The sequence below is a fragment of the Choristoneura fumiferana genome, chromosome 17 (assembly GCF_025370935.1).
Source record: "Choristoneura fumiferana chromosome 17, NRCan_CFum_1, whole genome shotgun sequence".
NCBI classification, from domain to species: Eukaryota; Metazoa; Arthropoda; class Insecta; order Lepidoptera; family Tortricidae; genus Choristoneura; species Choristoneura fumiferana.
Window position 1 is genome coordinate 13,842,836 of NC_133488.1, and position 15,104 is coordinate 13,857,939.

Sequence of the window (15,104 nt, forward strand, 5' to 3'; positions counted from 1 at the left end):
TGTTTTCATTATTTTGAAAGAAATCCAAAACGGAACCAAAACCAAAACTGCATATACAAAAAAAACATATAAATCGAATTGAAAATTACAACCTGTAGAGGAAAAAAACATAGACGATGAAAGTTGCTAAGTAGGGGTTTCCGGGGGCAAACAATTGACGTAGATCGACAATATTTCTGAGAAAACGCCTTTAGGAATTCGAGTTTGAGCCTGAACGAAGTTTTTTAAGTAAAACACGTCTGAGAGTCGATTGGGCCTAAGCTAGTCAGAAATAAAATTAAATATGCTGATTGTGTTATTCCCTTGGTTGCAGGCTGGGTGAGCGATGAAGGGCTGGTTCGACGCATTCCGCGAGGAAGGCGGGCCGACCCTGTACGCGTACCACAACCGCACGGCGGTGGCGGCTGACGTGCCGGCGCTGGCGCTGCTGGTGGCTGCGCTCACGCTCTACATCGCCTTCCTCGCTATCTTCCCGGGCATCAGGAAGGAGGTAGGCCCCCTAAAGCTACTACGAGCCAACTAGGACAAAACTGCACCTGGGTCATTCATTATTCAAGCGTTTATTTTATTTGATTTACGTGGGCACATTTTTGTTGACATGGTAGAAGATTATGTTACAATTTCCAAATACCTAAAAACTCACATTACCTATATAATCGCTCTCATAGAAAAACATGAGAAAAAGTTAAGTAATTAGCCAAATAAGTATTTTGCTTTTAAAATAGGTATGTGTAAATAGAAGTAAAATTTTAGATTATTGTTGTCTTGTTTCAGAGGTTCTCCACGTTCACCATAGTCACCCTTAGTCTGTTCGTCGGTACTGTAATCCTAGGTAAGCACAATTTCACAACTATTAGTTTGAACTAATATCAAGTAGATATGCAACTCAGCTCTGAATACAAGTTGGGTGTGCAATAGCGGAATAATTTCCGTTTCACGGGCCGACAATCACTGAATTCCAAAAGTCTATAAATTACTATAATACCGTATCAAAGTGTGGAAATTACATGTTATTACAAAAGAGTAAATTCGTATAACTGTCTCTTATATTGTCTAATATATAATAATTATATATGTCATGGACAAAGTGATTAATAAGGTAATTATGCATATACCCGGGCATTATAATAATGACAAGCTATACCAGGCAAAGTGATAATAATTATATAAACTTCAGTATTTATCACATTGTCCAGGCATTATGAATAATGCTACTTAATGAATTTAATATTATTGATTTTTTGTTTGTTATTATTTTCTGTTTCTGTTTCCGCCACCTATTTTTGTAATCACATAATTTCTTGTACCCAAATGGTTGCCTGGAAGAGATCGCTTTTAAGCGATAAGACCGCCTATTGTCTACCCTGAATCTAAGTGTTTATATCATAAGTTGTAGCTGAAGTCTGATTTATTCTATCGGAAGTTAGGTGCGACGACGAGCGCAGCGAATGCCCGGGCATTATGAATAATGACCAATTTATCACTTGGTCCACAATATATATACTAATAATTAAAGACTAAAACCGACGCATAGAGTCTAAGCGTAACAAAGAAAGCTAAGTAGGTACATGTTCCATTTAAGTAGGTTAGCATTATTGCACTAAGTGCTAGACAACGTTAGTGCTACAAGCATAAAGCAAGCATAAGACTCATGATGCCAACTCCACGTCCAGTCAGGCAGTTGCAAAATACAATTGACGTCTAAAGTAGACGTAATTATCTTGAGAAGTAGGCGTAGTAATTAATCCAAGTTATTATAAGAAAATAGTATATTATATTTATTATAAAACAAAATAAAGGTAACTAAAACTATATACAAACTAAAATTATAAATAAAAAAGCTGCCCAAAATCACTGCCAGCTGCTACCACGCTGTATGGCAATGCTTAATCTTTGTGCTAAGAAAAAGCCAGCCCTCTGGTCACCCGAAGCCGTAATTAATTTGGATGACAATGATTTATAAATATTAAAAGCACTCAAACCCCAAGGACCCATGGTTTCTACCCCAAACGGCTCAAAAATGTAGGCACTAAGTTATTGTATCTCTATGTAAGTTCTTGTCATAAACTTTAAACCTTCTTCGACAACCTTAATTTCGGTTTCGATTGACTGATTGTATGTTGTAAAAATATATCAATAGATTGTAAAGTGATATTCAACAACATAAAGTGCTTTAATTCATGATACGAATCTAATAATGCAATGATAGTCGTAAATAATTATAACTAATGAAGCTATTATATCAGGCACAACAAAAAGCAGTCGTGACTCAACCCATTACTATATAATCTAGACATTTGATATATGGGTTCATTATAATTTCATAAATCTATCATATATATACCTAAACGAAACGGGTTTATTTCAATATGCACTTTAGGTCGAAATACCAAGGACATGGGAACAAAACCAGTTATGGCGTCCCAGAATAAAAAATATCTATATATATATATATATATATATATATATATATATATATATAGATAAAGCAGAGATTATCATAATACATACATATATATATATATATATATATATATGTATGTATTATGATAATCTCTCTGCTTTTTCTAAATAGCCTTCAATTTAGGTTATCGCTACCATGGTCTGAGTTACTTTCATTCAATTAGTACTTAGTCAGTACTTACCTACTTCGTATTTCTGTATTAACCAAATTCGTTGAATCATCTCTGGGTAAGTTTTACCGTAATATGAATATACAACCAGGTTTTCTTTTGCACTTGTTTTGTGAATTCAACTCTGCTATTGAATGTACGAGTATTAGGCGGTGACTCAATCTTATTCGCATGGTCCAACCATCCCACTCTTTCTTTCTTGTTCAACTTGTTCTGATGTAAGTAACGAAGATATAATAAATAACCGAAACTCGAACACAAATAGCGAAATATAGATAAGCATTATGACAAGTCAAGTTCATCGATCGATTAGAACTACGATACATTTATAATATATTATAGATCCACGCCCAAAGCATGTCCTGAATTACTAAAGACAAAGGAAAGACAAGACCTTGCGAAATTTTGCCCAATACACTATCGTCAGTTGATATTTACACCTCAAACATCTCTTATTTTGACAGTCTATGTCATACAATGTGCAACATTACAATATTTTTTCGAATTATTGTATGTATTATATCATAGACCAAATACAGTGTGTGGCCCAGAACCGGCGATAATATTAAAAACAGAGGTTCTATAATTCACCAGTAATTGGATCATCATGGTCCCACTTAATTAAAATTAAAACTTAACATTTGTTTTTTTCTAACAAACTTAATCGTAAATTCCATGTAGGTACGCCATCCTAGAACCCAACTGACGTCGCCTGTCACGCTACAAAATATATCAAATATTTTGCTTTACATTGCTTCTTCGAATAAACTGTAATGTGTAATAAAAATAAAAAACGATTACACCCGGCCATACCAGGTATAGGTATATCGTTTATATTTATTATATTTGATATATGATTATATTGAGTTATTCTTTTGTTATTGTGGAGTTTTCTTTTTTGTTACTTCAGCACTCCATCATTTATATTCGATTATTTTTTTTATCTACCTAGTCCTACTGGCACTGCTTAAGATGACGTAACTGACGGTGAGGTACGGTCAAGGAGTTTAATTCATTGGCCACCATGGAACCATAGTGACATCCTTTGGTGACATTGTATTAATTAACAAAGAAAGTCGTAATGACTTTTCCTTTGAAAAGTTTCCATGGTGGCCCATGAATTAAATTCCTTGACTGTACAACCCATACTTGACTGTAATACCCATTCGTTTCGCATTCATGTTTCGTTCACTATATCTCCGTCTCTCAAAAAAAAACTAGAGGCTACATATTGACAATAGAATAAGAGCTTATGGTGTTGAGCTCTTTTACTGTGATAGATTATCCAATCCAACCAATTGAATCGTGCCGTAAAACATGTTACAGTAAAATCTAAAACAAAGGATACAAAATAAAGGATTTTCATACATTTTTTCTGCTCTAGAGCAGAAAAGTCCCGCTTTGTGCTGGTTATCACATTCGCTGCCGTATTCGCTCGTAGCGCGTAGCAGCGTTTTTCCGCTTTGTAGCGAAAACTGCCTGCGAACAGAGAACGCGCCTAGCGGGTTCTTGGCACTGAATGTGTTATTTAGCGCGGTTATGATGAAATTAAAGCATAGTTGGAAGAAAATGATTATTACTATCTGTTCCAGTGTGCAAGCATGGGTCTTCCTGGCACGTGGGCGGGGCACGCGTCGCCCGCGCAGCGTACCGCGCCTTCTCGCCCGAGCGGCTCGACTGCTGGCTCGCCGGCCACATCGGCCTCGGGCACGTCAACGTCACGCTAACTGGCGAGTAATTTCACCAATTCATACTTTCTTCGGCAGAGATTAAAAGTAAATCCCCCTGTTTCACCATTCTCTGTTATATTCGTTGACGTAAGTCTCTCACGCATTACGATTATCTAAGTATCTAAACGGATTTCGCGCTGTCATCGTTCATCCACCATTACGTCTCATATTTCGTTTTCTAGATTTTTTTAATCGTACAACGGCAAAACTTACTAGACACTGCCAAAATTGTCCTCCAATGGACAGCGCCATATTTTTCTAAAAAAAAACAAGTATCTAAACACAAAAAAAAACAGGAACTTAACAAAGAGCGGTAAAATAAAATTAAATATGGTCATTCAATAATAATTGACTGATGTATAAAACGCTGATAACGTCGGCATTGTAAACCAATGTGTAATAAGGCCCATTTGCATGGTCTAGGGTTTAATAAAATAATCATCAGACAGAAACATCTCATGTGTAGTGTAAAATTAATAATTAATGGTTAATACTTGCACACTTTCAGTATACCTATCTCATGTACCTACCTATCAACTGAAACATTACAGCATTATCGTGGGGCAACACGACAGTGGGTGATCCTGGCGTGGACTACAACGAGCAGTTCCGCTGGGAAGACGCCGGAGCAGTGCAGGAGTGGTACCGTCAAGGGCTGGGCCGCGGCCTACCGTACCCTGTTCTGAGTGTGGCGGAACATTTCTCTGTCCAGCACGAGGGCTTTGAGTGGGGTGCCAAGTACCGTGCGGCCGGTTATACCACCTCCACGCTACTATGGTAAGCTTGATACCAGTAGGTATCCCGAGTAGTATTGAGAGAGCATTATGTACCTAATATGTACTCGTATGTATGCGTGTACCTATTTAAACACTTTATTATACAAACTCAATTGGTGTACAAAGTTAGTAGTAGTGTACTTGGAGGAGCAGGATTATCTCTTATACAGGACCATTATATCTATTTGGCTGCAGCTTTATCAGTTTTTTGTCGGGAGTGTTCAGGTCCTGCCACAACACAATTTTTGAGAGTAGGTACACCATACTGCACTTCATACAGTTTTATACTATTTTCGAATTAGAAAAGTTTATTTGCGTAAGAGAATATTACACTCGCGAGAGTCTTTTGTTAGATCCTTTTTTTTCGAAATTTGATGCACTGTTTGGTAATGAATATGGGAAAGGAGGAATGTGATGCCAGAGTTGAAATTTAAAGGAATGCAATCGAGTTAGGTACACGTGCGTTTGTGTATATTTCGTGGCTGGGGGCCCGTCATATGTATATTATATTATAGCCTAATGTTGTTTCTCCTAATATAATGTTTGTCCTAAAGATCGATTGTCCTAACACCTGAAACTGAAAATATTTCAGAACACATTACGCTTTGGTTACTTCGAATAAGTTGGGCTAGGTTTATTTTATGAATTTCCTTAAAAGTAGATGACAATCGACAATAGGACAAACTATCATTAGGCGATACGATATAGACCCATCGTAGCCGGGTCTTAGAATTGATCACTTCTCAATGTGGTCTATCCATCTTTGCCAGTTACAGACGAATGAATACTCGTATAATCACTTAATCCTTTCCATGGTGGTTTTAATTCCCCACATTTTTCTAATTCCAGGGCATCACTAGCGCTATGGCTGCTGATGAACCTACTGCTGGTGGTGGTGCCCCGTTACGGCGCATACGCCATGGCGACCCTGGGCGCCACGCTGTGCGCGGCCGCCGGCGGGTACTGGGCGTCGCTGCCGCACACGCCGCTGGTCGTGCGGCTCGACGGCGCCATGTTGTACTTCTCGCTCGGATGGTGTTTCTGGCTCGTGCTCATCTCTGGTAACTACGAGTAGCTTTTATTTCACTTACCGTGTTAATATGTAGGTATGCGTATGAGTCTTATCTTGGAAGTCGAATTGAACCCATTTGTAGTGGTGGGAATAACTTGAAATTTGGTATGCTATTATGTAGGTTAGTGAAGAATCTAGGCAATAGGGATCCCGATAACACTAGAGGGGAAATGAAATACGTCTTAACAGCTGATCGTTTACTCAAAGACAAAAACATAAATCGATCCACAACTACCTTAATATTAAAATCATAAACATAATAAATCTACCTTCAATATTTGTACATCACACCTCCCGCCTTAATCACTGCCGTTTACATACTATCGGGTACATTAACTACATTAGAATTAAAAACTAAAAGCTAAATAATACCAATAGAAAGTACAATTGACATTTTATTGACTTACAAACTAAAGATTACCTATAATTATGCTAATCTATTTCCAGCGGCAACCTGCGCTTAATCCTATTTGGCAGTGGTCTGAGGACCACCGGCGACCGCCGCTGAGGCTGCGGTAGCGGGCGTGGGGAGGGAGTGCCTCTTGGTTTATTACCACCAGCGATGTCAGACTGTTCAACTTCTACTTCCTCCCTTTCTAATCGCTCAGCACTTTCCCTCTCCCCGTCCGCTTGCCCGTCCGGTAGCACACCGTCCTCACCCTCGTGTGAACGCTCGTCGTTGTCGTTACCCTCCTTAGGAGTTGGAACACTCGATAACCTGGACCTGCGCCTTATCTTGTCGATATGTCTAAGTAAGGGTTTGCCGCTACCGTTATCGATGGAGTATCTGTTTGAGCCTTCCGCGCCTAAAACCGTGCCCCGGACCCACTTGTCTGCTCCGGTATAGTCGCGCGCCCATATATCGTCCCCGGGCGCGACCGCGCGGCGCGTACCTCCCGCTGCCTGCACTTGGCGGCGCTGCGCCTCACTCACGCGCTCCGTCAGCGCGCGCTCGCTGCGCAGCAAGTCCAACCGCGAACGCAGAGAGCGTCGCTGCAAAAGCATTGCTGGGCTTTCGCCTGTTGTGCTATGGATACTGTTTCTGTAAGCCAGCAGATAAGTTTGCAGCGCCGCGTCGATGTCTAAGCGATCCCTATGGGCCTTTTTTATGGCCTTCTTACATAATTTAACCGCATTTTCTGCGAGACCATTCGATGCAGGATGATACGCTGGTGAGAATGATTGCATTATCCCATTTTTCCCTAAGAAGTCCTTCATTTCATTGCTGGTAAAAGGAGGGCCTTGATCAGATACGACTTCTGTTGGCAACCCAAAACGAGCAAAAGTGGCTCTGAGTACCTTTATTACCGCGGCTGCGTTGGTCCGCTCCATTTCAAAAACTTCTAACCATTTTGTGCTCGAATCGATCAACACTAGAAACGTCTTTTTGTTAAATGGACCAAGAAAGTCTAGATGAATGCGTCCCCACGGTTGAACACAATGTGGCCATGGATTAGGGGGCGCCCGCGCCGGCGCAGCCGCCTCCGCCGCACAAGTGCTGCACCGCTGGCACAGTGCCTCGATATCGGTGTCGATGTTTGGCCACCATACGTAGCTTCGGGCCAACGCTTTAGTTTTCACTATGCCCATGTGACTTACGTGAAGTTGTTTTCGAATCGAGTCTCTCAACACTAACGGTATCACTAATCGATAGCCCCACATTAAACACCCCCTATCTATGTACAATTCGTGACGTCTTGTGTGATATGGCTTGACTTCTTCGCTGGGACACGATTCCGGCCACCCTGATTGAACGTACACTACAACCCTGCTCAGAAGAACATCTCTAGCTGTAGCTGCTCGGACGTCCTTATGCGTAACGGGTAAAAAATTCTCAACGAAATTGAGGTATGTAATTTCATTACTTCTCGCGCTTACGTCATCCTTCTGCGGGAGCCTAGAAAGTGCATCGGCACAGTTTTTTTTTGACGCTACGTACTCAATTTTGTAATTATAGCCTGATAACAACACCGCCCAACGCTGCAGTCTCGAGGCGGCCATGACTGGCACCCCTACTTTATCTCCGAAAATATACGTCAAAGGCTTGTGATCCGTTCTCAATATAAATTGACGCCCATACAGATATTGATGAAATTTCCGGATTCCGTATATTATCGCTAATGCCTCTTTATCTATTTGCGCGTACGCTCTCTCTGCCGCCGTCAACGTCCGCGAAGCATAGGCCACGGGGCGCTCCCCCTGTGGCGTAATATGGGATATGACACAACCTACTCCGACACTAGATGCGTCAGCCGTCAGAACCAAGGGCAGTGAGCCTGAATAATGCACCAGCACCTCACTCGAGCTCAAGGCCCGTTTTATTGTTTCAAACGCGGTTTGACACTCTTCATTCCATACAAATCTAACTTCTGTTTTCAGTAAATTGTACAACGGAGTTAGTATGGAACTGACATTACGCACAAACTTGCCGTAGTACATAATCATGCCAATAAACGCTCTAAGCTCGGATACATTCGTAGGTGCTGGTGTATTTGTAATTGCTTTAATTTTATCTGGGCAAGTGTGGACCCCTGCCTTGCTTATCACGTGACCAAGATAATTTATCGACTCCGCGAAAAACTCACATTTCTCTTTTTTAACCCGAAGACCGAACGACTGCAACCTTCCAAACACCTTGTATAAATTATCCACGTGTGTTTGTGTGTCGGGGCCCGTTATGATGACATCGTCCAAGAATACCCCTACGTGAGGTAAATCCGCAAATAGTTGTTCGAGTCGTTTTTGAAAAATTCCCGGACTCGACGACAACCCATACACCAAACGGTTGTACATAAACAGTCCCTTATGGGTATTGATAACGGTATATTTCTTCGATTCATCGAGCTCTAATTGTGCGTAGGCTTGTGAGAGATCGATTTTACTAAACCGGTCTCCCCCATGCAAACGCGCCAACAGATCCTCCACCCTAGGCAGCGGATAGCGATCGACCTCTAATACTCGATTTAATGTTATTTTAAAATCAGCGCAGATCCTAATGCTACCGTCTTTTTTAACGACGGGCACGATGGGCGTGGCCCAGTCGGAGCGGTCCACGGGGTGAGCACGCCGTCCCTCACCAGCTGGTCCAGCGCGCGCTCCACCGGCTCGCGCAGCGCGTACGCCGGCGGGCGCGCGCGCATGAACACCGGCCGGGCGCCCGCGCGCAGGTGGATGCTCCCGCGGCCGCCGGTGAAGCGCCCCAACCCGTCAGCGAATACATCAGAGAATCTGGAACTGAATTCCTTTATGTTAAATTTGGGCTCATCGACACTATTTGCATTACAATTTGTAGCCGCCGCTAAAGGTACCCGTATACAGAGCTCTGTCAACCATTGTCTGCCCAATAAAAGCGTTTTACCGCCCTTAACAATATACAGATCTAAATATTTCTGTTTATCTTTATATTTCACTAGCGGTCTTATTACCCCTACCGGATTAACTAACTCGCCTGTATAATAGCGTAGTTTCAAATTACATTTGTTAATTTCTAAACCGCTAAATAATTTAACATATAATTCGTCACTAATGCACGAAACGGCACTGCCCGTATCGCATTCCATAAGGAGCTCGATACCGTGTACTTCGATCTTGATTACAATCGGCTTGTATGCCGTTATAGACAACTGACTTAGATTTGTAATGATTACCTCGTCACTTCCTTCACTAGCCGTAGCGTTGTGATTATTCTCGTCAACCGCTACCTCCACGCTGTGTTGTTGAGTCATGTAAGGGCACATGCGCCGTAGATGTCCTTGCTTAGTGCACACTCTGCACACATAGCGGGCGAAACGGCACGTGCCTACGCTGTGCGCGCCGCCGCACGCGCTGCACTGCCGGTCGCGCTGGCCCGGCGTGCGCGCCGCCGCCGCGTCCAGTGCCGGCGCGCTCGCGCCGCCGCGCCAACTCGCGCGGCCGCCGCGCCCGCCACCCGGTGCTCGCGCCGCCGCGAGCCCATCCGTCCGCCGCCGTGCGACGCTCGTTACCGCTTGGCACCCTACTGCGCTGGCTCCGCTCGCCGACCCCGCGCGACCTTCGACTACCGCGGCATCCCTTTCGGCCGCCTCCATATTGACCGCCAATTTATACGCTTTTCCAAAGTCCAAATCATCCTCCGTGAAAAGCCTCTGCCGTATGGTATCACTGTTTATTCCACACACCAGCTGATCCCTTAAGCTTTCCTGTAGCCCTGAGCCGAATTCGCAGGTTTTCGACATCTTCTTCAAACTCGCCACATATTCTGCAATCGACTCGCTTGTCTCTTGTTTCCTATGCCTAAACTTAAACCGTTCCGCGAGTGTGCTAGGCTTTGGTTGTAAATGTTTTTCTAGAATGTTCGTTAATTGTGCAAATGTTTTCGACTTAGGTTTGTCCGGCGTGCATAAATTAACTAATAACTCGTAGCACTCGGCGCCAATTACAGTTATTAAAGTAGGTACTTGTAATTCTGCCCCAATTTTGTTCACCAGAAAATATTGCTCCAAACGTTCTATATACAAACACCAATTGTCCGTTGCCACATTAAACTCGGGAATTTTTCCCACCGACATGTTGCACTTATATAATTTAGGTCACTTATATTTCCACTGCACAACCGCCTTTCCTTCACAAATAACTTGGGTTCAGACCGACTCGTCGCCACTGAAGAATCTAGGCAATAGGGATCCCGATAACACTAGAGGGAAATGAAATACGTCTTAACAGCTGATCGTTTACTCAAAGACAAAAACATAAATCGATCCACAACTACCTTAATATTAAAATCATAAACATAATAAATCTACCTTCAATATTTGTACATCACAGTTAGTTACGAGTCGCTAAGTAGTACAGTCAGCAAAAAACTTGTTTTTTTTTTAACAACAACTATTAGAAGCACGCTTGGCTATAAGTAAACAGAGTGGGTGGACTGAACTTTCTGGAGATATATATTGCTATGGTATGTGCTATGGTATATATTATGGATTCATAGCTGACCTACTTCATAGCATACTAACAAGTTCAGGTATTGGTTCTGTGCACGAGATCAGCGCCACCTAGCGTCCGCAACTTTTCTGGCTCTGTTGCTCTGACGTTTTGAAATTTCATCGCGACATTGTGACCAAAATCAAACCTATAACCATCCTATAACGTATCAATTTATAATACAAAATTATTGTTATACCATGATTTGGGTGGACAAAAGGATGTAAATTAATTTTTGGTCATCAAAATTAATTGAGGTAAGTTAAATTTATTCAAAAAGTGTGTTTTATTTTCGTTATGTCAGGGTTTGTTTACTTCATGTTTAGTTGTACTTTTACTGAAAACGAAAAGATAAAGCTATCTTATTGTTTCTTTGAATAATAGTACAATTATATAATTGTTCTTATATCGCTAGTATTAAATGAAATATCGTTTTCAGATCAAAATGAGTATCATTTTGAAGACCGATTTTGTGAGTATTCACTCAATATAAAATTTCAACCACAAACCGTTTCATAAGGAAAATTGTTGCTGGACATGTCCGAGATGTAGAGGAATTAAGAACAAAACAGGGACAGTGTTCAATAATTCAAGCTCGCATCATAACACAAACATCTATTACTAAAATTAGGTAGTTAAAGTCCATACAAATTGCTTTGTTAATGACAGATTCATATGAGTATGACAGATGACAGAGCCAGAACTATTTCTACTTTTGGCCACCATGAGCGCTGCGATTGATTTCATTACCCCCCCACCTAGTACTTCGCACCCTCTCAATACAGAGGCACGGATTTTTATCAAACAGATGACATTTTAACCTTTGGCCCATCTTGGTTATCCCTGAAGGTATTTTTAAAGATTTTTTCATTTATTTTCAGGTGGTATATGCTTGGTAGTGGGGCTACTGATCGCTGCAGTGGACCTGATGTGGCCGCACCGGTTCTCCACGGTGCTAGAGGTGGACTATGACACTCCGTACGATCGACACGTGCTCATCGTTGACAGCAGACAGCGCGCGCGGCCACAGACGCAACAGTCTTTGCCTTCTAGAATTCTTAGGTATGAATGGTCATTAAGGCCGTGAAAGTAACACACCTCATAAACAAAAATGTCATTTAAAAACTCTAATTTAGATATGATGGGAATACCTATATTTATTTAATTTTTTTAAGTCATCGTTCATCCACCATCACCTCTCATATTTCGTTTTCTAGAATTTTTTTACCGTACAACGGCAAAACAAAAACTACTAGACACTGGCAAAATTGTCCTCCAATGGACAGAGCCATATTTTTTTAAAGAAAACAACAACAACAACAATAGATATGATGGAAATATTTAAGTACTTTAAAAAAATCTACGTACAATCACCTGCATGATTATCTACCACAGCGGAGCGTGCCTAAATTTCCGACACGTCCTATCGCTTCGGAAATATGTAAATAGAGTCGTATTAGATATTTATGCACTCTTTGTCGAGTGTATGCCGTTCGTCCGATCGGTCGACCAGTTTATCTGCCTAATTGTATTTATTTTTCCCTTTCAACCGACAAGCGTGTCCAACAATCAATCGGCCGATTTCCCATTTGTTAGATCAGATGGCGAATGGGGAAAAAAATCTCACTGGATCGATTGAACGCGCAAACGGCAAACACGATTTCCCATTTGTTAGATTAGTATGGCGAAAGGAAAAGAAAAGTCGCACTGTATAGATTGATCGATCAAACGATCGGACAAATGGGAAATACCCGCTTTGTTGTGTCAAATATTGGTGTTGGTGACTGTACGACTTAGAGAATGATTGTAAAATAATAATTACATATATTTGTAAAGAATCAAAATCACAAACCAGATTTCTATATTTTTCAGGAGATTATCGTCAAAAACCAGAGAAACGGACGGACAGGTCTCCATGTCGGTAGTCAATGAAAGTGGAGGGCGCGACAACCTCGCGTTCCAGCACGAGCATCGCAAACCCAACTCGCCTTGGAGGTACCCTCTTTTTAGGAGACAAATCGACAGGTGAGTTTTTTTTTACCATGTCTTTATCATGTCCCAATATGCAGACCAAGTCATTTCATTATTAGAATTACCAAGCACTAATGTAACTCCAATTATTAATACGCTCACGATCTTTAATTTGATCATTTGTGATCCAATTTTTTTTAAAAAACCCTGAATTTTGTCATACAAGATGACAAATATTCAACCTTGAATGAGTTCCAAACTAAACATCAGAGATGCAACGGATATCCGGCCAGTTTCAGTATCCGGCCTATCCGGCCACAATTTTACTATTCGGTCGAATAGCGGATACTTGTGTGTAGGTACTATCCGACCGGATACCGGATAGTAAAAAAACCATATTAAAAACTCATATGTATTTATGTATTTATCAATTATTCATATCGGTTTATTAATTTACATAATTTACACATTCATATACTTTTCCTAATCGGCGAAGCGTATCTTTCAGCGTGGTGTGTTTGTGTCGTCTGTATTAATGGGACTGTACTTATATCCCTACTATCCCTACTAATATTATAAATGCGAAAGTAACTCTGTCTGTCTGTCTGTCTGTCTGTTACGCTTTCACGTCGAAACCACTGAACCGATTTTGATGAAATTTGGGATATAAATATTTTGAGCCCCAAGAATCAACATAGGATACCTTTTATTCCGGTAGAGGGCGCCACCGCGCGATAACCTAGATCCGCGCAGACGAAGTCGCGGGCTTAAGCTAGTATATATATATACATATATATTGAAATAATTGAATACTATTCGTCATTTGTGATTTCCAGGGCGGATAGCGCCTCAAGTATAGGTTCCAGTATTAACGGCCACAGCACAGCCATCAAGATGTCCCCGCTAGCAAGCGGCGCCCCGACGCCGCCTTCAGCGGTTCCACCGCACAGGTGAGATCAGATCAAATAAACATTCAATTTTTAATTTCCTTAAATTTCATTGTGCTGAACTCAGAGATGTCGATAATAAAGTAACTGTCGTTAATTATACTATTCAAAGTCTGTGCACGGATTATATGGTCCAAAATTTGTCACGTATTCCCCGATTCATCACAAAGCAATCTAATATTGTACATAATTGATAGACATTGAAAACCTCCATCCTCGTGTAATGGGTTTTGTTATCTCTTTTCAAAAGTGACTTTTTCGTATCTTCCTTGCACTTGGCCGATTTTACTGAAATAATTCAATTCACTTATGTTTTTCAGATTTCGTCCTCAAATACCTGCGGCGGAACGAGTGAAGGACATGTGGTGATATTTGATGTAATGCAGAGTGGTTCAATTAGTGAATTATAAAATTTATAAATAGACTTACAAAGTGAAATGACCAAGTATAGTGTAAAATCTAGAAGTTACCGTTCTCGAAAACGGACAACAAAAATAAGGGAGGCAAATTCATGAAAATTAATTAAACGAGAATTGACTATTATCAACATGACCTCTTATTTTAAAATGAATCAAACTCCTGTGTAAATATGTAAAGTTATAGTTTAATTTCTAAATTATTTCTTTAAGCATCCGTCCAGTGTCATAAATGTAATTAAAGTGTAGGAACTGTTAGTCTCGGATTGTGTATACATACCTCGTTTATGGATAGAATTAAATTAAGCATTAAACTATGTAAAGGTGTCCACGTGTATACAACTGCATCGACACAAGTGAATACTTTGTGCCATGTACCCATGATTTTTATCAGCCGAAAAGACAATTCATTACATTTACCTACTTGAACTTTTCAATTCGAAATTATCTATCACAAAAATATGTTTACAGTCAGTAATTAAAAAAAAATATATAACATTGAGGTAGGATAAGATCGACGAAATATGTACCTGACTGCTTTGAAACAATACTTTGATTCTTTGATTTGTCAAATAATTCACGTAAAAGAACTTAGGT

The 15,104-nt window shown here is 40.8% G+C and overlaps 1 protein-coding gene across 1 annotated transcript; it reads left to right on the forward strand.

Moving 5' to 3' along the window:
* Positions 1-292: 292 nt before the first annotated feature.
* On the forward strand, positions 293-14,780 carry LOC141437391 (dual oxidase maturation factor 2-like). The gene is made up of 9 exons (XM_074100719.1): positions 293-490; positions 775-832; positions 4,226-4,363; positions 4,915-5,140; positions 5,989-6,200; positions 12,055-12,235; positions 13,046-13,198; positions 13,981-14,094; positions 14,412-14,780. Exons 1-9 carry the CDS (start codon positions 326-328, stop codon positions 14,458-14,460), a joined length of 1,296 nt encoding a protein of 431 aa, XP_073956820.1. The 5' UTR covers positions 293-325; the 3' UTR covers positions 14,461-14,780.
* The last annotated feature ends 324 nt before the right edge of the window (positions 14,781-15,104 follow it).